Source organism: Epinephelus moara, chromosome 4, assembly GCF_006386435.1.
Source record: "Epinephelus moara isolate mb chromosome 4, YSFRI_EMoa_1.0, whole genome shotgun sequence".
NCBI lineage: Eukaryota > Metazoa > Chordata > Actinopteri > Perciformes > Serranidae > Epinephelus > Epinephelus moara.
Window position 1 is genome coordinate 25,401,477 of NC_065509.1, and position 27,805 is coordinate 25,429,281.

At 42.7% G+C, this 27,805-nt stretch overlaps 1 protein-coding gene across 4 annotated transcripts in view; it reads left to right on the forward strand.

The window, feature by feature from the left end:
• mid2 (midline 2) overlaps positions 1-27,805 on the forward strand; it is a 217,042-nt gene that overhangs the window by 88,342 nt on the left and 100,895 nt on the right. For all 4 annotated transcript variants that reach the window (XM_050043015.1, XM_050043018.1, XM_050043017.1 and 1 more), the window contains one exon: positions 14,444-15,324. In XM_050043015.1, the coding sequence (XP_049898972.1) occupies positions 14,500-15,324 (825 nt within the window). In that variant the 5' untranslated portion in view covers positions 14,444-14,499. The remainder of the gene's footprint in view (positions 1-14,443; positions 15,325-27,805) is intronic.

The window sequence follows — 27,805 nt, forward strand, 5'->3', positions numbered from 1 at the left end:
GACCGACACACCTGTGCCAATATTATTCCTGCAGAATTTGCTTGCGCTGTTATGTGTTACATAATAATAGGAGTTTCCGTGAGATTCGCTGAGGTACGGTGAGGTGACCTGAAATAACTTGTCCCCAGACTCTCAGCCCATGTTTCCCCATCACGAGCCAACATTGGTAACCAGGGAATGGGAAAGCTAACTGGTACAGTGAGTCACAGCTCACAGCTTTCATACTCCACTGATGCGGTGCAGGGGGAGCAGGCTGACCTTGAAGCCTGTCAAATTCTTGCGAGGCGATTGAAAAGTGGCTTTTGTTAAAACATTTTTACATGAAATGTTTCACTTATAAAGGTTCTTGCAAGTCGGCCAGTCCCTATGGATTTTGTAACAAATATATGAGACACATTTTTAAGGTTGTTAATGAAAACTGTTTCCTTTTATGCACCAATCTTTAATTAATAAGACAAATAATATAAGGCATGTAATACCTTGAGATGTGTCAAAATGTTACATACCAGTGTAGATTTCCTCTGAAATTGGTTTCGTAATAGGAGCTGTCTCCAGTGTAGCAGTGAGAGGGTTAAGCTAAAGCCAGCCTGCTCAACTGCACTGAATGTGAAATGGAAACACCGGCTTGGCTGCATTACTGTTTACATTCTATGAATAGGAATCACATGTTTGATGAAACCAGGGCTGCTCCGAGGGCTGCTGCAGAGGGAGAGGGAGAGAAAGACAGGAAAAGAGAGTGAAAGAGAGAAAAGATTGGGCGGGAAGTGGAGGCGGGAAGAAGAGTGAGAGTAGAGGAAGAGGAGAGTAAAAGATGAAGGGAGACAGCGAGACTGAAGGGGATGGCCAAATGAAACATGGCCAGTTTATCAAATGCTTGATCATTCTTTTTTTCTCCCGTGCAGTGGCTGCACCGAGACACATGGCTCCTGTCAGAGACTCCACGGAAATGTAACACAACAAGTTTAATGTGCTGCTTGATCCCACTTATATAATCATATGTACAGTTTGGTGAGTTCTGGTCAGCTGGAGGTTCTCTCGTTTTTTTCGGGGCTGCCCGATTTCCTTTTTCCAAAACCATAGCGGCAAATTAAGTGTAGTCTCTCGGTGTCTGGCAAAACTCAGTAGTGCCTGGTCCTGACATGTGTCTTATGCTTGTGGGTATTTTTAACCCCAGTTGCTAGAATGAATTGCCCTCCAAAAAATTTCAATCCTGTAATGTGACTGCCGACCGCTGAACCCACTCAAACAATGTCTTGTTTCTCTCGAGCTTAAATGCTGAGCTGAGGTGATCAGGGTAAATGCCATGTTCAGGGCTTGAGAGTTATGTTTGCAAACACGGCCCCTAATTAAAGTAGTCATTCAGCAGTGCTGCGTCAGGGTGTTTTTATTAGTCATTTTAATGTGTGCACCCTTGATTAGTAGCTGTGCCCCGCCAAAACGTGTGAGGGTCTGTGATTTACCAACATGGCACACACAGGCCAGCCATTCTCTGCGGAGAGACGTGTCGGCTCCAGGTACGGTATTTAGTTACCTCATAAAATGATGAATAAAAGCTCCTTTATTTAGAAAGACCGAGTGCGAGGCCGAGAGAGAGAAATCAAGCCGCCATCTTGTTGTGCCATGTTTGAACATTTTTCCTGCCCCATAAAAATTTCAAGATTAATTTTTCTGTTTTCTTCCAGGCAGCTTTTTTAATTAGTAATGTGTTAATGTTTCACATGAGCAAGCTGGTGGAGACAGCCTTTAATTTGTTATTAGCATCTTTAACCTTTTGCCTGTTTGGAGATATTTGTGGAATGCTCGCTGCATAACAACAGGTCCACAGCAGATTGAGGTCACAGACTACAGGCTGGGCTTGTCTATTCAACAGCATCTGTCTTTGTTCAGCCCCGAAACACTGTGGAGAATCAACCTGATGGCTACCAAGAATGCAGCTGGCCTCTGAGAGACCCCTAGCAAACAGCTATTGTGCTCGTGAACACTTGGGTTAAAACATTTAAGTAAAACATTTTATGTTTGCCCTCATGCCAGTTGAAACACTAGTGAAGCTAAGCTAGCACTGCATATTTTCAGCTTTATCTGGACTATTCGTTTAAAGGAAAAGTTTGACATTTTGGGGAAATACACTTCTTTGCTTTCTTGCCGAGAGTTAGATGAAAAGATTGAGACCACTCACATCTGTTCTGTAAATGTTAAGTCACAACCAGCAGTCTGTTAGCTTAGCATAAAAACTGGGAACAAGGCAACACAGATAGTCTGGCTGTGTCTAAAGATAACAAACTAACCTCAACCAGTACCTCTACACTTGTCACTGGATATAGCGTTGAATGCGGGACCTTGTTCATTCTTATGAAAGTTGCTCAGGGGTGCATGAAGCCAAAAAAAAGCTCTATTTCCATGGTATGAGATTACCCAGATACCCATAGAGCAGGCACACTCGAGACATGCGCTAGCCAAGCCGGCTACTTACGGTTAGCACTCGGCTAACATAAATGGGGATAAAATGATTTAATTTAGTGGCTCTTCTAGACTTTCCGAATGTTATTGAACCAAATAGATTAAATCCTGATAGCTGAAAGAGTCATTTCTTGGGGGTTGTGGCACTCAAAAGAGTGTATCCACAGGTGTCTCTTTCCAAATCTAAGTTTATGAGAAAATGTCTTTTGGTCCCAATTGCATCACGTGACGGACTTGGGAATTGTGATTCCACTGTTTGGCCATTACGAAAATTAGCTTCAAAGCCTGGTGAACCTCCTTGGAGACTGGCCCAGCCAAAATTAATACAGCGCATAAAACCACCACATCAATTTTTTTTACAGTTCAATTTTTGTACAAAACAACACAAATTAATACAAATTTAGAGGTTTAAAGCCGTGTCTCACCAGTGTGGTGTAAAAAATTCAGCGCAGAAATACAGAAAATCTGCAAGCAGATGTTCTGCACGAGGACTCTGCACTCCAGGTCCAATGCGACTTATTAGCATTGCCAAATTTCATTTAAAAAAAAAAGTTTTTCCTCAACTGTGCCTGTGTCCTCTCCACACAACAAAAACCTATCCAGACAGAGAATATCTAAGGGGGCAAACATTAACTACACAATACATAAACTAATCAGACCCCAGATTTGTTGCTGACGCTAGCTGTTGTGGCTAGCCATGTTCCATGGCCAATATATGATATTAGCAAGTACACAGACCTTTGAGCTACATTACCATCTCTATGGTATCCCAGCTGGAGAAGAAACCAAACTGATGTTTCCCCGTTTTGGCAGAAAGCTAGCCATGACCTGGAGGTGCAACATCAGTTGGAGCAAACAATTTTGTTGCTCAGACATACGCTTCCACAAGCAGAAATCTGCCGAAATCGAGGTTCGTCCGAATAATTTTTTAACACACTTGTGCACGTAAACCATTTTTCGAGGTGCTAGTGGGTGGATTTTTTTTAAATCTTTGGACAGATTGAGGCTAGCTATCTTTATCCTAAGCTAACGGTCTACTGGCACTCACTTCATATCTAGTGTACACACATGAGAGTGGTATTGATCTGGTCTTCTCATCTAACTCTCAGCAAGAAAGTGAATAAACCTGCATTCTTTCTGTGTAAGTTGAAACATCAATAAAATCCATATGTGGTCACATGCCGTAAGATAAAACTCCTTTTTCCCAGTTTTCTCCAGAACAATTTAATTAGCAAGTGAGTTGTTAGAGTTCTGACATGTCCCTTAATTTTAAGGGAAGTTTTGCACTCATTAGAATTTTCTCATCACCTGCAGTATGTTAGAAGACAATGAGAACGGTAAATGACTACACTGCCTGTGGCTTCAATTATCTTCTCTTTAAAGTGTTTGTTTAAACTGTTTGTTTCACAACTAAAGTCTCAATCATTTATCAGCCACTACCAAAAAGCACTTTGCTACCAAAACACATTTCAGTCATGACAAGTGATGCATTTTCCCAAAATGAGAAATGTTTTTTTTTCTTTCTCAAGCTTTAATGTATAAACATGACAATGTCTCAGGGTGTGTTTTCCAGAGACCCTGCAAAAGGAAGACCGCCGGCCCCCTGCCGCTGTTGTTTACTGTCGTCTTGCTCTCCGGAGCCTTTAAACCTCAACTGTGTGATTTTCTCCTGTTCTTCCTTTACGGTGATAAGCCCATGATTGACAGCCTCCAGTGAGATAGATAGATTCCAGGTACACTTAGGGAAGAGAGAGTAGTGGGAGTACAGATGGACGGATTGGTTGGAAGTCGGAAGTGGGGGGTACAGGGGGTGGCAGATACACTGTGACTCTGACAATGAAAACTGGTGATTCACTGGAGAGTCTCACAGTGTTCAGACTGAGTCAGTTGCCTCTGATGAAGGCTACTGGTACCAAAGTAGTGACCAATGGCTCAAAGTATGAGTGTATGTGCTCTGTGTCAATGTGTTTGTCCAGGTTATGGATCCACATATGGGTGTGAACGCATGCATGCGCCTTGTTAATACCCATATAATCCCCACCTTGCACCGAAGCATAGCCTTTCCTGGAAGTAATCTATTATTCTGCTTTCCAACCGGGGAACAAGTCTCTTTGATAGATGTCTAACATCTGGCTCTGGTTGCTCCGCAGCACGTCCTTCCTATCTTTGAAGTGAAATGTTTTCAGTAAAGGAAGGATTTATTGCTTGTGTCCGGTCAGTATCGGCATATTATGGGTTCAGTGTTTTGAACTTGTCAAGGTTTGAAAGCAAAAAATGTTCTCTGCCTTTTGTTTTTTGGATTAGATTGGATTAGATTAGATTAGATTAGATGTTTAATGATCCCAGTGGGGGAAATGAGGTAATCAAGCAGTAAATAATACAGTTCAGCATTTAGATATAAAAAGTACATGTACAAAAAAACAGGGTAATGGGATACTCAATAAATAGGCAGGTTTTGAACTCTTTGAAACATGACAATGTAGACGTAGGATCACCAACATCACTCTCAGAAATGCAAGAATTAGAGCTTTTGTGCTCTTGACATTGCTCCTTTATTAAAAATTAAATATAACCGCTGCAGTGGGAGTGCACTTGTGTCTTTGGCTCAGAGGTCTAGGTGTGACAATTCGTATCGACCGTTGCCCCCTCATCCGAACATCATAAAGTGTCCATTAAGCTCCCGATTTGGCTCTGCAGCTGGTGCGACGACAAGTCATGGGGGAGCAATTTGGTTTTTACAAGTGGATTGTTTATGCAAGGATAATCATCTTTGTTCCACAAATGCCTTTTCTCTAGACTGATGCATGTGTCAACAAAGCAAATTCATAGACATGCAGGCATACACCCAGGGGACAGTGTGACTGTACTTTTAAATAAACAGCCTCTTTTATTGTTTCGATGTTTGCCAGATTATGAAATGGCAGAAACCGTGACATCAGTGTTTTCTATTCTGGGGCATTCCCCAAGGTCATCTCTCATAAACTGGTAGAGGAATTCATTTCTGCTGCTACACTAGATACAAATGCAGTCAGTCGAATCGCAGCTGCCGTGTACACACCGAGTCCTTGCATTGGAGTCGTATTGGGCTGGTAAGCTTTGGAACGTTTTAGATATTTACAGTATTTTTTGACAGCAATTAGCACCATTTGTGGCCTTTAAACTTTTGACCTCTATAGTAGCAAGGGTAGCTGCCTGATTGCCTTTGTGTTAAGCACCAGGCCAGGCATCAGATATATGATTGTGTGCTGCGCTTGTACATAAAAATCATACAGGTCCCTATTGGCAAAGCAAACACACAGCGGGATTTTAACTTTCCAAATAAAGTAGCCTATTGTGTGAGGAAAAACCACAACACAAACGTACTACTTTTGGATTTGAATGTGTCATTATCTAAGTCGTCAAATCATCAGCTGAAATGGCTTTCTGCTTATAGATGTGGACTCGCACCTGTTAAAAGGATGTCTGAATCAAAAGTGTTAAGCCGAAGCAGACGAGCATTCACAGTCTGAGTGTGTGTATGTGTGCTCTAAAGAAAATTATTTATCCATCCCTGCCTCTTCAGACAGACTAATGACTCATCAGTGATGTCCCTGTTTTTTTGTTTTTTTTTCATCTGTTTTGCAAGAAATCTCTGAGTGAGACCTAAAAATCGTGCTACATTAATCAGCACAACAATAGATCAGAGTGAGTGCCTCACAGCTTTATGTCTGTGTGTGTGTGCGTGTGTTTCTGCTTGGGTTTGTGTGTGACTGTGTGTGTGTGTTTTTCCTTAAGCACCAGCTCAAGCTGTTCTCATTCCAGATGGGACACTTCACCTTAACAAGAATGGCAGATGAAGAGAGACAACGAGACAGAGAGAGTTTGTGCTTGTAAATGTGCAGCTCTGTGTGTGTGTGTGTGTGTGTGTGTGTGTGTGTGTGTGCGTGCCAGCCTGTCTGCAGAAGCAACGCCTTCACCATGAAGCTAGCGTTTCTGGTCCCCAAGTGGCTCCTATCATAGCCGGCATTGTCTCCCCAGAGTGACATAGCTAAAGCTTAATGGGCCTGGTGATGGTGTGTTAAAGCTTGGTGTTAATTATAACACCATGCTCCGTTAAACACAGTCACATTAACATCAGCATAAGCAGTGTTGTTGAGCTCTGTCCTAGGGAATAAAGTGACACTGCTGATTCAGTCAACATTTGTGTGAATCCAGGATGAGGGTCATGCACTCATCCCTGTTGAGATGATGAGCCTAATAATTGAGAGTTTTGATTTTGTTTCCGTCTCTCTTTCTATATAGCATTCTTGTTATGAAACTGCTGTCTTGAATGATGTATAATCCCACAACATATTTGCAGTGATGACACATGTTTTTTTCTGTGAGTAAGACGGGTACTGAGGGATTTGTGAGGCTTCCTTTGTTTTATTTGTCATATTCCAATAAGCAGAGAGGGAGGATTTCTTGAAAATCATTTAATGAAGCGCAGTAACAAAAGTATTGATTGACGTCTTCTTGATCATTCAATGAAAAGACATCGTTGTTCTGTGCTGCACCAGTTTGACCCAAATGTAGAGTAAAGTTCACATGGTCGCACAATGACCTGATGATCTTGGATCAACGTGTATCCTGAGAGGCTTAATGAATGTGAGCCTTGTTTCCTGTTGTTGACATATTTCACCACTGAACCAGCAGTCATATGGAGCCGACCTGTTGCTCGAACTGGAGCTGGACTCAGTGACAGAGAACTTCATTCTTTGGGAAAATATTGATGTCACTGCAGTTTTCAGTGTTAATGTTTTTATCCACTTTCCTGATCGGGCAAGTGGGTCTTTAGGAAGAAGGATTAGGGCCACGTTAAAGGAAAAAAAATGTAGATTTTGAGAATAAAGTTGGAATTTTACGATATTAAACTCATAATTTTAGAAGAAAAAAGTCACAGATAAAGACCAGAAAGTTTAGTAACATGGTATAAACACCTAGCCTGGAAATCCAGACTCAAAATCTTTCTAGATTTGAGGCTGGATTTCCAGGCTAGGCCTCACCAATACACCCTTCCTACCCAAGGGGCGGCACTAACTGAGGCATTTCAAATGCTGCCGTATGCAATTGGATAGCACGATGGCCAATCAGAGCAAAAAACAAGGTGACATATTCATTGCACTAAGCCCCATTTGATTGCCGAACAGTGGGGCTAACTGATATATTATGCTTTTGCTTGCCGAACAGTGGGGCTAACTGATATATTATGCTTTTGCCTTATCCTGTCGGCAAAACAGCAAAAACGTCCTTCCTGGAAGCAAAGCCTTCTAGGGCAGTCTTCTGTTCCTCTCTCAAGGAAAAAGATCAGTGTAGTCGGCTTAGCGTTTCTTCCAAAGCTAAATTGAATGGACGCGGTCCTTCGGCAGATGCCATCTTGGCTGTTTACTTTTTGACTCCTTCGGTGCAGCGCTGTCCTCATCATGTTACGCCCGCCCAGAGCCCGCCTCTGTCAGATAGACTGATCTGATTGGTCCGATTTGCGATTCAACATGCTCTGCTTGTCGGGGCCAGATTCCCGTGCAGTGCAAATTCGAATTTGCTAGGGGCGGAGCATCTGGATTTCCAGGTTTAAAAAAAAGCGACAAAGTGTGTACAAACAGTGTTAGGGGCCAATCACACCTACAGGTGGCGCTAGAAACGTGGATGCTTCAAAGACGCTTGAAATACCTGGAACGCCCTTTCAATGAGCGCTCCTTAAGAGGAGCGCCTGTAGAGCGGGGGTGCGTGCGCAACCAGGCGATCAAAACATTGAAAATGGACCCAAGACGGGGCTATGGTGCTGCTGGCGCCTGATGCCCAAAAGTTGAGATCATTTCAACTTTCAGCGTCAACAAACGTGCGTCTAAAAAGACGCCAGAAAGATGCTCGTCATAAAAAATGCTTGAAAACCAGTCAGACGCGCTGTATCATAGCGAATCAATTGTTATACTGGCGTCTCATTTCTAGCGCTCCTTGTAGGTGTGATCGCCCCCTTAGAGTGACAGTGATATATGTCAGCAGTACCGAAGTAGTATAATGCTTTACCAACAAGATTTCGGGTGATATTATTACATTTACAATGTCCCGTAACACGTTACCTCCCAGAAATTGTTTATTGTTTTCATTTTTCAGTCATTCACACCGCTCCACTTCCGCCTTCGCTAAAGGTTGCTGTGTCATATTACTGACTCCATTATAGAAGGGTGCTGCTGGCGATCGCACATCTAGGTGATGCTGCACGTGCGTTATCATGTTCAATGTGTTTTGATTTATATACCTACAACTTATCCCATTCTGCTTTGCGTCCTAAAGCTGCCTGAAAGCAGCGGGGATAGGGAGCCCCCGGTTTAACACAGCTGGGTTATGCCATCGTATGTGCATTAGATTGTGCATTGGATGTGTTTCCATTCACATTCCCTACAACGGTGGACCAACACCGACACACACAGTTCCGTTCTTAGGCATGACTCTCTGACGCTGACCGGCACACACCGGGAAGCGGCAGGCGGGTCCTCCAGCTCTTAGTCTCTTAGTTTTTTTCTTTAACATGGCCCCAGTCCTCCTTTGCAGGTCTGAAATCTACTAGCCCAAAGTGAAATTTTACTTGCTCCTATACAAATTGTTTATTTATTAGTGGTTATCAAATAACAATAAAGACTTAATAACTGTCATGAAAAAATGACCGTTATATATGCCCTGCTCTTGTGGCAAACTGTGCATAGTTAGAGTTTTGCCCACAGTCTTTGACGCCACCCAACTAAACTCCTGTTTCCATGTTAATAAGAATGTGCTATAGCTCATGAACTTTGTCTTTACCGTTGCCAATTTCTCAAGAGTGCTCAATTGGTGCTGCGCATTTGTAACTCTCAATAGAGATGAGAAGGATGTGTGATGGTACACTCCTTCGCTACTTCCATCATCAACTCAGGAAAAACAACCAGTGTGTTCAGAATTTTAAAAAATCACTTTCCCAATCGGGCAGTAGAGTTGCTAGATTTACTACCTTGAAGTGGCTTCTTTTCCTTGCCCTGAGCAATCGGATAATCCTTATTATTGAGTTCTGCAATGACTTTGAAATCAAATTAACTTTCCAGATTGATTTAGGAAGTAGTCAAATCTGTGTATCCTAAAGTCCTGTCAAATAAATTAAAATGTTTTTTCAGCTAGGAAGTAAAGTATCCACATTGAATGAGATGTAAATTACAGGCCACTGATTATATAAGGTGTAGGTTAGAGATTTATGTGCAGAAATATGCAGTATTTGTACCTTGAGTGGACAAACTTCAGGGATCAGTGGCCTTGCTTGTCATCATAAGGTCTCTGAGGTTGTCCTCGCCTCCCCTCATCACCTCCCCCCCACATCCTGTTTCTCTGGTTATTTCCATTCGTCTGCCCCTGGTTATCAACTATCTGATACAGCGGAGATAAATTAGACCTATTGTTGGCGTGATGAAGCAGAACCTCATGCCTGCTCTGAACTCTCTCTCTCACACTTTATCCCTTATACAGCCAGGCAGTGTGATAACAACCACATAAAGCATCTGATAAATAGCAGCCAAGGTGAATATTGGAGGAGGACATTATGTGCACACATGCCCACAGCTTTCTCATAGACAACTACCAAAAACATGTCCTCATATACAGCGTCTTACACACACACACACACACACACACACACACACACACACACACACACACACACACAATGCCCATTGCCTTTTATCAGCATAATATCTGCATGCTTGGCTGCGAGAAGTTATTTGTTTCCTTTCCAGATAATGAACTTTGCAAAGAAGCCGCTGCCTGCATATAACTACTTTCTTCAGTTGAGTGCCTTTCCCAAGCACTTAGCTGCTGCTCAAATCATGTTTGCTTTGAACACAGCTCAGTGTCGAGGCATGGTTTCTGGTGCAGCAGAAGGGAGGAGACTTTTGTTAGTGCAAATGATTTTGAGCCTTTGAGCTCTGTTTCTGTCTTTATATAGTCCTGTCTTCAGCTTGTACTTTGCTGGTCACAGAGATTATGGGAAGTTGTTTAATCCCCAATGCAACTGAATTCACACACGACCAATTTAGGATGGTGTCACAGCGCAATAACGTTACTGCAAATGGGCTGCGAATGGCAGAGCTAACTCAATACACCATAATATGAGCCTGATTTAATAGAAAGACAATGACACACTTCCTCAGCGTGATGTTTTGACAACAAGATGTGAATTCTATTATCCATCTGGTTAACTGATTAAGGTCATAGCTTCAACACATTTTGGCTGCCAAATGCACAATACATGCTGTTAGAGCTGCACCATCTAGATGAGCTGATTGACAGAAAAACAATTTGATTCATGACCTCATTATTTAAGTCATTTTTAAAGCAAAAATACAGAATGTTCTGGTGTTTTAGTCTCTGAAAAGTGAGGATTTGCTGACTTTCTTTGTCATACGAGAGAGAAAAGCTGTACACTTTTGGACTGTTATTCAGGCAAAAAAAGAAAACTTAAGACATCGCAGGCTCTGAGAAATTGTGAATGTTATTTTTTTCAACATTTCATCAACTAACTGATTGATTTTTAAAATTAAACAGCAGACTAAGACACACTAAACACAAACAGCCAGGCCAAAACACTGGGATGTTAACCAAAAATTCAGTGTGTTGCTGATTACTCAAAATAAAGCTACTAAAAAAAACTGAATTTTTGGTCAACATCCCAGTAATCAGTGTTAAACATCCAGGTTTTGTTCATGAGTGACGGTAGAATGGAGCGTGAGATGGATCTGCGGTATGATGCAGCTTCTGTAGTGGTGTGGATGCTGTGCCTGTCCGTCTATATCCCAACCCTCACCTATGGTCATGAGCTCTGGGTAGTGACTAAAAGAATGAGATCGTAGATACAAGCAGCCGAAATGAGTTTCCTCCGTGGGGTAGCTGGGCTCAGCCTTAGAGATAGGGAAATTAGCTCGGACATCTGGAGGGAGCTCGGAGTAGAGCTGCTGCTATTTTGCATCAAAAGGGGTCAGTTGAGGTGGTTCGGGCATCTGATCAGGATCCTCCTGGGCGCCTCCCATTGGAGGTGTTCTGGGCATGTTCCACTGGTAGGAGGCCCCGGGGCAGACCCAGAACATGCTGGAGGGATTACATATCTTATCCGTCCTGGGAACGCCTCAGGGTCCGCCAGGAGGAGCTGGAAAGTGTTGCTGGGGAGAGGGACGTCTGGGGTGCTTTGCTTGGCCTGCTGCCCCAGCGACCCGGCCCAGGATAAGGCCTGGATGAAAATAGATGGATTGATGGATGTTAAACATGGTATTTAGTTGAAAATCCAGGAGGCTGAATGCTCGGTCATGGGATAAACCTACCGATAAATAGAGCTGCTATGATAAAAACCCATTGTGGGAACTTATACTCATTCATTTCATGCTCAGCCCCTCCTCACTTTGAAATTGTATTTAAGGAGAACCTGTTGTTGGACTATCTCAGTAGTGTTAGTGTCCTTTCCATCAACTGCCCTTTTCCTGATAACGTGTTCACCTATGAGTTAAAAGTTTTTCTTAGTGTCTGAGTGTCGTCATCTTTATGTACACAGCAACGTAAGCTTCAGAGAGGTCACTCATAGGAGTTGCCGTGTCCTAAAGGTGAGAGGTACTTTTTGATTAGTCATAACCGGCAAAACCCAGTCATCAGTAAATCCTGCATGACTGGCACAGAGGGAGACGAGGGCAGTCTTTCAGGAACAACCTCAGCTAATGAAATTGTCACTGTCAGCTATCTGGGGTCGTCCAGTTTAATACTGTAGTTTCACGGTGCCTGCTTTGTTTCTTTTAAAGGATGGAGAGTCACTGCAAGCCGCGCTGCTACATGGTCTGCCACTGAATCAGAGTGTGGAGGTGGGGTGGGGGTTGGAGGCTGGTGGTTATTGGTGATTTCTCATGTCAGTGGTTTTAAGGCCACCCAGGGGAGACAGCTTGATATGCAGGCTACAAGGTGCTGAGATTTGGAGGGCTTGGAGAAAGAGGCGGAGGATCTGAAATCAATTTTCTTGTTTAGCTCAGGCCCTGTTTTGACTGCCCCACTTGAAATTGTTGTTGGGATTATGCTTTAAAAGTTAAAATGTCCTTGGAGTTAAGTGTTTATTGCTTGATAAGTCAAGCCGATCTCACCACAGACGCCTTATAAAATAGACAAAGTCAGTGGTGAGCCGGAGGAGGACAGGTGGAAGTAGAATACATGAGGAAGAATAAAGAGTTGAAAAATGTAAGGTTAAGAGTCTGTCAGTTTTACAGAAATGTTGACGTCCTCAGCTTTACTAGTTCGTCTTCCTTTCTCCTCGTCTGCTGCTGAACATCTGTCTCTGCCTTTCTTTACTATTCTCTTCACTCCATTGATTTTTACTTTTTCCCTACCTTTCAGCTAACCTTTATCTTTTCCTCCCTGTTGTTCGTGCACTCGTTTCACTTCTTCCGATAGAACTCCAGACCATACCACAGTTGTGTAAGCTGAGCTGCTGATATCAGTAGAAGAAAATGTGTGTGTCAGTGATGTTTCTGCTGAATCTGCACAGGCCAGCCCGTCTTACATGGAGCCAGTATCTCATGACTGATTCAGTCAAAGCCCAGTTAAAGCAAAAATAAATACGTGTTAGGTGTTTGTCACACCACAGAAAAGTCCAATACGGTGGCAAAGTTGCAACAGCAACAAACCGATGTAGACAATGTAGCATCTATATGTGACTGTAGTCCCATTTCCACCAAGCAGTAGGGTGCAGTTCAGTTCAGTTCCCTATGCTTTTTTCCATTTCCACTGTGAAAAGTTGTGGGTGGTACCAATGGGACCGTTATTTACCATTCACCCCTTTGTTGGGGTACCTAGCACGCAGATCTGGTGCTAAAAGGTGGAGCTGTGAACACTGTAGTCTGTTGATTGGTCAGTAGCAGACGGTCACTCTGCTCAGGGCTGAGTTGTGGCTGGTTTTGAAGCTGTAACCACTGTTCATACTGTGGAGAGTTTTATTAGTAGACTGTAACTATAAAATGAAAGGATGTTTTGCTGCCTCTCACAGCAGCTAGAGACAGAGAAAAAAATACTGCTGGAGACTTTTAAGGTGGAACGTTTACTTGTAATATTTCTAAATACATTAGTTAACGTTGTGAATCCATCAACACACATTCAATTTTACACTGACATCTTTGACCATTTCATTAGTTTTTATATGACATACACTTTTAGTAATGAGTGGATCTACAAGCATTTATATATATTAATTTCAAACAAGTCATGTGAACAGCATATTCTAATCCTCACTCTGAGGAAAAAAAATTGGTTCCAAAGGTACCATACCAACAGTGTTTGATGGAAACGAGGCTAAAGTGACAAAGCAGCTTTTTTAAGTAAAGTATACCTTACAGAAACATTGCATGTAATAGTCAACCTTCCACCTTCTCTCTTTTTGTCTCTCTTTCGTTCCCTTTCTGTCAAACACATACATATGGGGCGCCTCAGTAGATTTCCGGTTTGAGCGCGCATCATTAAGGCTGAATCCTTATTGCAGCGGCCTGGGTTGGGTTCCAGCATATTGCTCAATCTCTATGTCACTACCACAGTAAAGCAGATATGACCTAAAAACACTTTGTCTGTCTCTCTCTGCCCCTTAGTCCTGACTATTGTCCTACTACAATGTAGTAAAGTGTTGTTAATCACATTTGAGTGAGGGAGAATCACTGAAACCTGTAGTGTGTATATAGTGTAGGGGAGGGGTTATGATAAGGTTGACTCCAGTACCTAACATGTCTTACGTGTTTAGAAACAAATCTCTGATTTTACTTTACCCAGACTTTAAAATCAAAGATGGGCAAATTCATGAGCTGTTTGAGTTGTACAGTTTATTCAATGAAAAGTAGCTCAGGAACAAAATTGCAGGACAGTTCCTAATTGCAGGTGTTTTTTAATGTGTACCTGTGAATACTCATACATGTCTGTTTTCTTTTTAATGCAGGTGATTGGCCAGCTTCCGTGGGATTTGATGTCACCTCTAGATTGGTTCAACTGAAGATGGAAACACTGGAGTCTGAGCTGACCTGCCCGATCTGCCTGGAGTTGTTTGAAGATCCCCTGCTCTTGCCCTGTGCCCACAGCCTGTGTTTTAACTGCGCCCACCGCATCTTGGTGTCTCACTGCTCCACCAGCAAGCCCCTCGAATCTATATCGGCCTTTCAGTGCCCCACTTGTCGTTACGTCATCACGCTGAATCACCGCGGCCTGGAGGGCCTAAAGCGCAATGTGACGCTGCAGAACATCATTGACCGCTTTCAAAAGGCCTCCCTTAGCGGCCCCAATTCCCCCACTGAGAGCCGGCGTCTGCAGCCGCAGCGGCCCTACACCGCCACCATTAGCGGTACAATAGCTGGAACAATTGGCGGCGGTGGAGGTGGCACGAGTGGAAGTAGCGCCCGCAGCAGCCCGGCCACTTCCAGCCACTCTCACCCGCACGCCAACCACACCAATCACGCCAACCACACCAACGCAAACCACAGCCCAGCTGTTGTTGCTAAAATGGATCCACGCATCAGCTGCCAGTTCTGCGAGCAGGATCCGCCGCGTGAGGCTGTCAAGACGTGTGTCACGTGTGAGGTGTCGTACTGCGACCGGTGCCTCCGCGCGACACACCCTAACAAGAAGCCGTTCACCAGCCATCGTCTGGTGGAGCCGGTGCCTGACACTCACATCCGCGGCCTGACCTGCCTGGAGCACGAGAATGAGAAGGTCAACATGTACTGCTTGGTGGATGACCAGCTCATTTGTGCCCTCTGCAAGCTGGTGGGGCGCCACCGAGAGCACCAGGTGTCCTCACTGACTGAACGCTTCGATAAGCTCAAGGTTAGTCCCCACGTCCTTTCCAGTTAACAAAGCATGCGATAATGTCATATCAGCAACAATTTCTGTGTACTGCTCCTGTTCTGTGTTGTTTGACTTCAGTGTTAGTGAAGCAAGGTAAGTCACCATCTGGAATCAGAAATGATTGAAAGAGATTGATGATTCACTGTCGAGCTTTAAGGCTCATTTCCATTCTCACAAAGAGTTTCTCATTTATAGCCTGCAACATTCATTACGATATCTTTGTTTGCAGTTTGCCAAACAGCAAAATCTTTAATCCATCCATTCCTACCTTGGGAATGTTCTTTCTGTGCATTTCTGTTGACTGTGAACTTTCAGCGCTGCCACAGTTGCATCATACACACTCACACCAGCCTTTGTCCAACAAGAAGGACAGAAAGACAGATGGCAAACAGAGAGTGAGAGAGACAATTGGGATGGTGTGCTGGTGAGAAGGGCAGAGAGAGACGGAGAGCAATAGGGAGGCCGTCATTATAATAGTCGATGAGCTGGCATTCCCCGTGGCCACTGAGCTTTCAGAGGCTCTGCGTAAAGTCCAGGACTGCTGAATCAGGGTGAAAAACAACAGAGAGAGGCACTAGCTAGAGCTAATTCCACCACTAAAGACCTAAAGCAGCCAGCCGCATCAGCTGGCCTAAAAACTTTACCGTGTGTGTGTATGTCTTTGAAGTATTTACACACTTCATTTGTGCTACCTTTTTCCAAAATGAAACATTATCACAGAAGCTTGCAGTGTAACTGAATTTACACCAGCATATGTTAAATGAATACTTAAATTGAATTATCAATCTGGGATTGCTTCTGTGAATTTGATTCAACTTTCATAGCAGGACAAGGAATGAGAATGTGATGAGTATGTTATCCCTTACTTGTTGTATACTGGCATAGCAACCCAATCACCAGAAAAATGTTGGCATATTATGTTTTTGCAAGCCACATTATGTTACAATTGCACGTTATTATATGGCAAATAGGTTTAAACTTAACATTTCAGCAATCCTTTGGTTACTTATGGTAAGGTTTAGGCAAAATAACCACTCAGTTATGGTGAGGAAAATATCATGGTTTGGCTTAAAATACTTGTTTTGGGGGCACAATCCTGGCAGGGAAAGCAGTGATGTCTCAACAACCGCTTTTTGTGCCACTACCATCGCCAATGGGTCACTACAAAACACCCACACTTGAAAACTAAAAAGCCCCTGCGAAAAACAGTGACAGGTTGCTACAAAACATCCATATTTGGAGCCTAAAAAGGCGCTGTAAAAAACAGGGTTGGGTCACTATAAAACACCCATGTTTGGAGTCTAACAAGCTGCTGGGAAAAACAATGACAGGTTGCTACAAAACATCCATATTTGGAGCTTTAAAAGATAGATAGATGATGGACTTTATTGTCATTCAAATCCACAGTGTGCACATTAGAACAAATTTTTGTTGCATTGACTCTCTGAATAAAATTTGGATAAAACTAAACATCAGTAGCGAAAGTTCTTGTGTGAATGATAAACATAAAAAATAAATAGATAGAAAAAATGTACATATGCGTAAACTAATACAAAGCTCATCAAGCTCAGACCAGAGATCAGTGAGAGTTTGAGAAGGGGGCTATTGACTGAGTTCAGTGTAGTTCCTGGTGTGTAAGAAGGAATCATCTTATAGGGTTCGAAAGTCTGATGGCTTGGGGGATGAAGCTATTACAAAACCTGGCCGTTCTGCTCTCATGTCACTACAAAACATCCACCTTTGAAGCCTAAAAATCCGATGGAAAACAGTGACAGGTTGCTACAAAACATCCACCTTTGGAGCCGAAAGGTCCAATGGAAAAACTGACAGGTTGCTACAAAACATCCACCTTTGAAGCCTAGAAGTCCGATGGAAAAACAGTGACAGGTTGCTACTAAACATCCGTATTTGGAGCCTGAAAGCCACAGTGAAAAACAGTGACAGGACACTAAGAAAACCTCCCGTTTGAAGCCTAAAAACCGTCTGGAAAAACATTGACAGGTCACTAAGAAAACCTCCTGTTTGAAGCCTAAAAAGCCACTGGAAAAACAGTGACCGGTTGCTATACAACACCCACGTTTAGAGTCACTGAAAGCTGATGGAAACACAGCAGTTACTCACTAAAACACAGTTTTTTCTTGTATGTTGGTCTCAAACAGTGGTCTACAGTGATCTGCAGCTTGGCAGACTTCCTGCCATGGTGACACGGCATTCATCGTTCCCCCCACTTCCCGATGACAAAGTCAGCCCATATATTTTGTCACTGTAGAAACACTGATATGATGCATAACAAACTTGCAAATGTAACATATTTGTGGTTGGCAGAGACATACAATGCGAACATATTCTTCTGGTGACTGGACTGTGCGTAGACATACCCAGAAATTACTCTGATTAAGACCATTTGACACTTACCCTGGGAATGAGAACCCTTATTGTTACAATAAACCAATCAACAACATAATGGTCAATATACTAGGGGATGATATATCAGCGACAATAGCACATTCTTCTATATTCTTATTGTTTTCTTTAATGGTGTGTAACTATGTGTCTGCACAGACAGCAAACCCCAAACTAAAAGCAGTAAAATCTCCATCTGTGTTGGAATTCAGATGATGCCCCGACATGAATTTTAGATGCAGCTCTGGTATTTGCCCTGTAGTCTGGTAGAGATAACTTTACTGTTACTATCTGAAAATATAATGGGTGAAAGTTCCAGATGCTCCCAGTTTTGACACTGCATGGTGTGAAAAGACAGTACATATTATTTAAATTTTAAAAGCAAATCTCCTAATTGAGAGCACAATCCTTTGTAGTTCATACTGTAAATCTCCAAAGTCATCTAGATTGAGGAAATTCCATTGATGTTTTCTGTCCCCGGGTGTGAGGGTGTTGCCACGGTGTCAAATGAATGGCATTGTTTAGCACACAGAGAGAAATAGAAACCTGAGAAAGCACCACATTGGCAGTTTTAGGGCCTTATCTGTAGAAAGGTGTGTGTTTGCACCGTAGCTTCATGTTCTTTCCCACAAAGAAAGTACATTTTAATGGTCTCGCATTTGGGCTTATTTTTGTCACTCTACGTTACACAAGTGTGGGCGTGAGGATATGTTAGAAGCGTTTCAAGAGACATTGTTAACGTTCTATGTACAACAAAAATCCATCTCATTGGGTCTGGAGGTGAACACAACAACAGCAGTGATTCAGTGAAAACGCAATCCCACATTCTGTAATATTGATGATTTCCGCTGCCAAAACTCTCAGTTTTGCACCAACGTGTCAGCAAAATTCCACCTGCTCAGCACCTCTCATCGACTTAACCCACTGAAGCGGAGAGTTTATTTTCACTAGCATTTACCCTTCTCTTTTTTTTAACATCCCTGCCCCTCTCCTGCCACTATATTCTCTACAGACTGTGGGAGAGTTTACTGTAAGTAGCTAACTAGCTCTCCCCCTTCCTTTCCTCTCCACTTCATGGCTGGCTGTGGTTCTTTTGAACGTTCCCCAGCCAAGGCTTTGAACTTGCTTGACTTTGAAATCCCCAATCTACCCCAAATCTGGGAGGAGACCGGCCCCAGTCCGAGCTCCGGCTCAGCTCACCAGTGGCAGTGGCAGCTAACTTATAATCTTCTTCTCACTCATGGCAAGGCGGAGGAGAGGAAGTCCTTTTTGTGCATAGCTAATCATGGAAGATGTAGGTCAAAAAGGGGTGTGTGTGTGTCTTCCACTGCATTCCCCTTTTCCTCTGTGTCTTTTTAATACCAGCATCCATCAGCATGCTCTTGGTTGTGTTTTCAGTCATATGTAACTAAGGATGTTATTGACTGGTGTCCTTCAGTGACCCAGTCAGCTCTCCTAATTGGCTGCTCGTCAGTTCCGCTAAGTGATTGCATTCACTTGCCTCTGTTTGACCCCTGCCTCACTCCAGTTGATCTTTGACCTCTAGATTACCCTTCGCATTATTTCCTCTGTCTGCTGTGTACGCTGGGAGCTACTCTGTCACTGAATGATTTCTCGCACATTAAGGGAAAGGTAAGCTTCCCTCGGGCAAGGAGGGTGGATATTTCAGGGGAGAAAATGCCAACAAGTGCCAGCGCTGTTAAAGACAGAATGTGCCACAGCTGAAACGGCATGCTGGGATGTGAGTTAATTCCCCAGGCAGCTGCTAAGCAGAGCTCTTTGCTCAGAAGCAAAGACATTTGTGTCTTATAATTGGCAGACCTTGGTAATAATGTTTTACTTTGATAATCTTAAAAAGACTGTGGCTTAAAGGCACTACACTTTAGATTTTTATTTGTTTTCACACAATCAGATTCACTGAAACCACTTCCAGCTAAGATACATTCTGTTGTAGTAGTGAATGTCTCATCACCTGCTGCTTTGGAAGTGTCTGTGGCTCATTAGAGTGTAATTTTGTGGCAGCCTAACATCCCCCTATCAGAGGCTGGATAGACAAAATTAAAAAGCTGAAGTGTGTTTTTGCTCTCAGCACAAGATTTTGGTGTGTTACATGTGTGATGTCGCACTGGAAGGTGAAAAAGTGAAACATTAAAGGTGAATTTGCAGCAGTGTAGGTGAGAATGTCTACCAGATGGTTCAAGACTGATCACAACTTAAGAGTTGAGTGTTCAGGTTCATTTGCATTTATTAATGCAAAATGCAAAGCAGAGGTTTTGCAGAGGTACTTATGATATTTTTTTAGGTGAATGGGCTTGCTTTGATACATATGCGGGTATGATGAAGCTAGAAGAGGTGAAAGTAGTGTTGTTGCTGTCTTTAAGAGTTAAGGTCCAATTTCCAATCCTGCAAGATTTTATCTAAGATTCTTAGGGGGGTTTTTTTTCCTTGTCAAGGGAAGTCCTTTTGCGTTTCCGTTACTGTTGGCATCTTGATTCGGGTAAATGCACTTACTGTTGGAGGGAGTTTGATGAGAAAATCTCTCTCTCATCTGACTATACATCACTGGACGCAGCAGTCAGTTAGCTTAACTTAGCACTCAGACTTACTCTTGGCTGAAAGCAGTTAGCAGCAAAGGTATAGGCTGTGTTCAAAATGCTATACTAACATGCTATTTAGCACGCTAAATTAGTGTGTGGAATATTTTTTAGCGTGTTTGAAACCTTAATATGAAACCAGTAGTACGTGAACAGCATACTGTTTCCAGTGAACTTTTACAGCATGTAAGCACATATCCCACAATTCAATGCTGTAGTGACGACAACGTTCATAACAGACGATGGCGGACAGTGACTGAGGCTGTTTAACTGGTTGAAATGTTAACTGAGTTAACTCAGCAGCTAGCTAACGCTAATGAAGAGGCTAGCGTTAGTAGCATTATGTGACATAAATGAGCGGGGGACGTAGCCAACATGATCGCGCTTGCTGTCAGGTATTGCAGATACCAGTAGAGCTGAGATAGGCACAGGTTACCATGGTCACCTTTCTCCAACTGGCAAGGAGGTTCTCAGGACACAGGACACGTGGTAATTACAGCTCAGTGTGTCCGAAAAGATATATATTACTTTTACACAAAAAGTGTGTTTGAACAAAAGTGCTCATATTGGTTATAGCACAGTATGTGATTTTGGATGCAGCGATTGTCCCACACACAACCCAACATATAATGGCGAATTCGATTTGATTCACTTTATTATTCAAATTTTTTTTTTTATTTGTCTCGAACCCCAGGACATATACTTTTTCACGTAAATACAAAAATACAAAACACAGCGTTCAACCAAACAACAAAACCACACAACAGACACTATGCATCACATTAGACCTTACAAAGAGGATAACCCAAACTCTGATTTAATAGTTTGACTGATCCAATTGTTGGTTTTACTCTTAATTTTTTGAACAGGCTAAACAAATTAGATAAACCTTATTATTACTGAGCTTTATAGCTGCTACTAGGCGGATTTTGTTAGCTTTGGACAGAGCCATGCTAGCTGTTTCCCCATCCTCTCAGTCCCTATGCTAAGCTAAGCTAACCAGCTTCTGGCTTCAGCTTCATATTTACCACACAGATATGAGAGTGGTATCAATCTTCTCATCTAACTCTGGAGAGGAAAGTAAACAAACATATTATTAACAAATGTTAAATTGCTCCATTAATAATGAACCTCTTAAGCGAGCAGACGCTTGTGAAGAAAAATGTGCAAGCCAGCGACATCATTTCTCATCTATTATCTCAGGCTTTCAGTGATTTGTTCACTGACTCATTTGTTCGTTGCTTTTGCCACTTCGGGCTTATCTGCCCTTATCTACATCATCCACATGTCATCTGTCCAATTTTACTAAATTTAGTTTTTCATTTTGTTGCCTGTGTGTGTGTGTGTGTGTGTGGTCGTGTCCTCTTTATGTCTGCTCTCTCATGAGACATTGTCTGTATAGTCACTCTATCTCACTTGCTCCCCGGCACCTAAAAAGCACACATCAGTCCACATTAGTCATCATTTGGTTAAAAAGCACACCTGAATAAAAAAGGTAGTCAAGGAGAAGCTGAAAGAAGAAGAAGAGATGAGGAAGAAACTGGACAAAGACTAAAGGAAATGGACAAACGATGATAAATGGATCACATCACAAGGATAAGAAGTCTTTCTCTTTTCTTCTCTTATTACTGGCAGTTCATTTACTGACTCTCAGGCTCTTGTGGGTTTGAAGTGTATGTGCTTTTAGCATCAAGTGCTAATGAGCTGACATGGCAGCAAAGCCTATAGCAGGGCTGCTGACATTTGTGACACTTGGAGCGACACTTGAAATAAGCAGCAGATAAACTTAAAGACTCCGGATCTTTCGACTCTCGGTGGCGTCACACGCGCACTAACCCTACAGCCGTGGGATTTGTCGTTGCGTGTGTGCGCGTCTCCAAGGTGTTGACAGGTCTCGCGCATACTTGTACCAGATGATAGTCTGTTATGTACATGAGAAGAATGAAGAAATATGCAAAACATTTCCAAGCGATTATTGGATTAATTCCTGTTTTGGGGAGAGAAGTTATAGCACACTGACACCACCACCACCCCCCTTCCCCTCTTCTCTCCTCCGTTTGCTCTCTAACTCTCCCCTCTCTTCAATTCCCTCAGTCCCTCCAGCCCTGCTTCTTTCCCTTTATCCCCACCGTTTTCTTCCTTCACCCCTCTCACCCCTCATATCTTCTACTTCTCCCCCATCTAAGCTCCTTAAGGCACTGTCTAACTCTTTTTTCTGTGCGATGTGTGCATCACGTCTGTTCCCGCTGCTGACTTCACTCCCGCTGTATTTACACCCATTTGCTTTGCTAAATCCAGAGGCAAGCTTCTGCATGTGTGCATTAGGACTCACTCAGACACATGAATTGGTGTGCATTAAATCACATCCACAAACTCACTTGTACTTTCCGACTGAATAGACTTCAGCTCGTCTAATCTGATTGTACGCCAAACACCAACAGCAATGATTTTAAGGGGAAATTAAAAGGCTGCAATGTCAAGCACTCAACCCAGCTGAATTTTTCATGCACCCCCAACTCTTTCTTTCTTATACACTCACAGTTTTATGATCCCTTTTCCCTCATGCACAGACCATCCCCACTCTCTGTGCTGCTGTCCTCCCCCTCTGTCACCATATTTCTCTCACTTTCTGTTTTGCATGCAGCCACATAAACATCATCTTTCCCACCTGCTTTCTGTCACTCTCTTCCTCTCCCTCCTCCCTCTCTTTCATTTGGCCCCTGGCCAGTCTGCCTTGTTTTAGGTAACACCACTCCTCTCCGCCCGCAGTCGCCCACAGACCCACATACGCGGTGGCATATTGTGAGAGGGAGACTCACAGCCCTCCAGTGTGTTTGTGTGTAGGAGGGTATATGATTGCCTTCAAATATGTGTGCCCGTGTGCAGTATCTACAGGTGTGTGTGGGTGTGTGCCTGCTAGCACATGTGGGTTTGCATGTGTGTCAAAGCAGACGCTATTAGCTCTGACATGTGTGGAGTGATTGGGAGCTGAGTGTGAGATGCCAGGGGAAATCATGGCTCTATCTGGAGAACACTGCGAGATGGAGCACACTTAGTCATGCTGACGGAACCACCAAGGATGTAGTAGAAAGCTTTTAGTGTCTGTGTGCGCCACTTCTGTGCCTACGTGCATTAACATGTCTATCAGGTAGCGCGCATGAGTGTGTGCGTCTGTGCGCGAGCGAGCGCCTGCGCTTCACTACTGTCAATGCATCATGCATGTGTTGTGAAAATATGTCACGCCAGCCCATCATAAAATTTAGTGGGTCATGAAAAAAAAAAGAAAGCTTATCAAATCACTCCCAGGCACTGCATCATGCATATGCACAATTTATGCAGAAAGAAAGTGGAAAGCTTTTAAGAGCTTTGGTGTCAGCAGTGATACAATGCAAGGCAGAAAGAGGGATATAACCGACATTACTCATCCCTGAGTTTTGTGTGTATGTTTGAGAGAGCGATGTACAAATTTATCCATTCCCATTTATCCATTATCCATTGAAGCCTCCCCTCACTTTTCTTCCATAAAACGAGACTTGTGTGGCTGGATCCTTGTTACTCTCAGCCCAGGCAGCTGTAGTGTGATACTGACTCACTGCTATAGGACGGCCCATGTGATCCACTGAAATGGATTAGCCGTAGTACACTCTGAGGCCCTGATGGGACAGAGCGCACTTTGCAACCTGCAAATGTTAATTGTTGCTAGGCAGTTACTGAAACACCTGTCCTTAGCTTAACGGCTATTTTGCTGTGGAGTAAACTCACAGATTTTTACATTAAAATCTGCACAAAGAATGGACAGGTGACGGGCATTTGTTCTGGCTCTGATTGAGGATGAGAGGCTGTTTCCAAATAGTAAATTGGTCACAGAGAAACAGGGATCTGTGTGAGTACATGACAGAGAGCGTAGAAATCACAGGGAGTACCACCAGCTGCTTCGCCCAGATGATGGTCGGTTGAAGGCTTTTTCTTTTTAATCTGCTGTCAATCATCCGGTCTAATTATGGATGGTAAAAATGTTATATAGTCGTTGAGGTTACAGTTTGTTTAGATGTGTCTTGCAGCTTGTAGGGTGACGCTAAAGGTTGGCTACCTTTAGCTTTGCACAAACAGTAGAAAAGATTCCTATTTTCTTTATTTTGACACTTCTTTTGCTTACTTACCTCACTTCCTTTCCTTCCCTTTCCTCAGCACCGATTGGCTCCTTTCACTCTTTGTTTACTCATTAACGTGATCGAGCTCACCTGTTCACCCCATTTCACTCGTCGATGACGATAGTAGACCTCTCCTCCTGAACCTCCTCATCCCTAACACAAACCATGTACGTTACTACTTGTTGCCATCGCCACTATGGAAGGCTCGTCTCTCACTTTATCTGATTGGACAATGGGAAAAAATGCCAATGATCTTGATCTTTTATCACCCTGAGTTGAAGTTTTTTCAACTTGAGGCATGCAGGGCATTCCTGCAAAAACAAGAGCCAGACAGAACTGAAAAATCAAGGTTACCAGAATGCAAAATCAGCAAGCCAATCTCTTGTCTCTCATTGAAAACAAGTACAAAAAGCTGCCCCAGGCTGCTACAACACACTCTGTCTGATCTGGGCCAAAGGGCACTCCTAAGGCATACGACTGCAAATCAGTGTTGGTCAGCATCTTTAAATTGGAGGTCCATGACTCAGTACAAACTTTAAATGTTCTCTGCAACTTCTTCTTAAAGGTATACCATGCAGGGATTGTCGGCTACTGTTAATAAACAGTATCGCCAACCTTTTTGTCATCGTTGTCGCTGTAATTTTGTTGCTACTTCTTGGCTGTGCGCTGTAAACACAGTAAAATAAGAAGAAAATAAGAAAATACAGGCAGAGAGCAGAGGCTCTGCAGATAAATACTCCGCCACACACTTTAAGTGGGTTCATAAGCTATGATTGAAAGGGATTACTTTTGTATGAGTCAATACTTTTTTAGGAGTATCCTGCACATTATACGTTCAGTGCACTTCAAAAACATTTCTCATAGCTTCTTCATTTAACCTCCACATTCATTCCCACTGTAAAATATGTGTGCTTGGTCTGTAAGCCCTAAATAATTTCCCCATCATTTTAATGTCCCATGGACTAAATCTTGTTTTAGGGGATTTTTCACGCTCCCAAGGATAAAATTCCTGGGTAAACTCTGCTTTTTTTTAGTATAAAAATAGCCAACTTCAAAAACACTTTAAATCAGCACAAAATATTTCAGACCATCAGCCTTGGCCCTGTATCCCAATATTTGCCCTCTAAATCTATGTTGGTTGAACCCTGCTACAGTTTCCCTTCCTGTCTTTCTTTTTCATCTGCTTTTTTCCTACCTCTTTTTTTTTTGCCTTTTTTACGAGGCTTAAAAAGTGGAATTCAGGCTCTTGAAGGCTTGTGCTGTGTGTATTTTAGCGTAAAGCTGTAAGAAGCTGACAACATGGCAAAGCTTAGCTGAGCCTCTGACTCTTTTGACACTCAATGGAAATCATTATAACTAAGCAGCTGATAAATACAACTTTTGGATTTGTGTGGCAAACACACGTGCATATATGTTTTTTTATGATGCATTCATGTGCGCCAGAATAAGTGTGTTGCATCTGTCCTTAAAATGCGTGCTCCATTTCTTTGTCTTTTTTTTTTTTTTTACAGTAGCTGTATTCCTGTATATACAGCATGGTTTGTCATAATGCACGGCAGATCACAAACTCATTACTATTTATGTATTTTTAGTCAGATGGCTGGCAGCGACACACCACAACGTAAGAGGATTTACACATTAATCAACAGTGGAAACTCATCTCGCTATGCTGATGTTATTTTCCACTGGCTTCCAAGCATTTTGATTCCAACCCATCATATAGTGCCACATTATTTGCCTGTAATATCTGATGACTAAGCACTCCCCAGTATTAATCTGCAACAATCCCTGGCACAGATCACATTTATACGAGGGGAGAGGAGGGGCTCTGTTTGAAGAAACTGATGACACATGCAGTCTATGAACATTACTTGATTTAAAAATTATGTTTCAGTGTCTCTGGGGGATTCGTGAGAAAATTAAAGGCTTGATAAAATCCACAAATTTTAATCATACCAGAGATTTTTCCATCAGAAGCATAAGTCACAGGTGCAAGTGTCTCACAGAAGCTGTTTTGGTTGGTGGCTCAGGGACGGCGGACAAGACAATGAAGCACAACAGGAATATTTATACAGAGTCTGGAACGTCAGTCAGCATGACTGTCTGTTTTCTCCTTTGCGGTATGTTTTGGTGTCTGTGCACACACTTCCTTTTTCTGTGCTGATGTGTGCGTGATGAGTTATGCGTCCTGTTGTGAGGCTGCCAGGCAGGAACAGTGTGTCGCCACTGGGAAGACACTTAGTTTGAACTAACGACACCGGTGTGAGATGAACAGCACGTCTTCACTGGCCCGAGGACAGCGGGGACCTCTGATTCATCCCCAAACTTAAAATAGCCTGGTGGTTTGTATTCTCTGAGCTGCACCCAGGGAACAATAATCATAGGTTAATAATAGTTTTCAGCACTGAATCATCTGTATTATCTAAATGTTGGAGTCTGAACTGTTTTACTGGATATTCAGCCAATAAACACTGAGTCAGATTAATAAAGTAATCATTTAGTCTTGTGTCATTTGAGCTTTGTTCTGTAATTAAATTGCACCTCATGCGTGTGCCTTTAAAGCTGCTTTATGGATGTTTTTTAATTTATTAGGTATTATGTGAAAGGTGTCGCTTAAAGTGGCAAATCCGCAGATCATAATAACCTGACGCTGCAGTTTCCCTCAGCTCTGTGGAGTATTTTTCAGCCCGTTGTTTCAGTTTTACATCCCCCAATTTGTTTTGGTTCACTCCCATCACTGTCATCCGTGTTGTTTTTGGCCATAGCAGGCAAGGTTATTACTTACTTTTCACTACCTGCCAAGCACAGCATAGCAGTTAAGCAAAGTTAGTGGCTAGCTGGTGGGCACAATGGAGCATTTAGCAGCTAATCAGCCTAATATTTCCCTCTGGAGTTGGAGGAAACCAAAACAGAGCTAAAAACACTCTTAAGTGCTGCACCAGATGTTGTAAGCAGCAAAGGCTCGCTGACTCTACATTACACGCTACACCTGTGAACATCTGCGCAATTGATGGAAGTGTGACTGAGCCTGAAGGACTGAAACTTAGGCCATATCCACATTAATAAGGTCTCTGTTTTGGGGGTGCAGAAACACCAGATTGGTGTGGATGACAGGCATGAATGTAGCGATAGTTAAAACATATTAGTGTGGATGTAGCCTTAAAACAACCCACTCGGTCTTCTACCTCATTCATCAATTGATGGGAACTCTATATTGTGCCAATTAGATTATATATTTTATAAAATTTTTGTTTTTTGTTTTGAATTCAATCTAAGTACAGTACTGAATCGACTATGCAAAGTGTGGTTGAT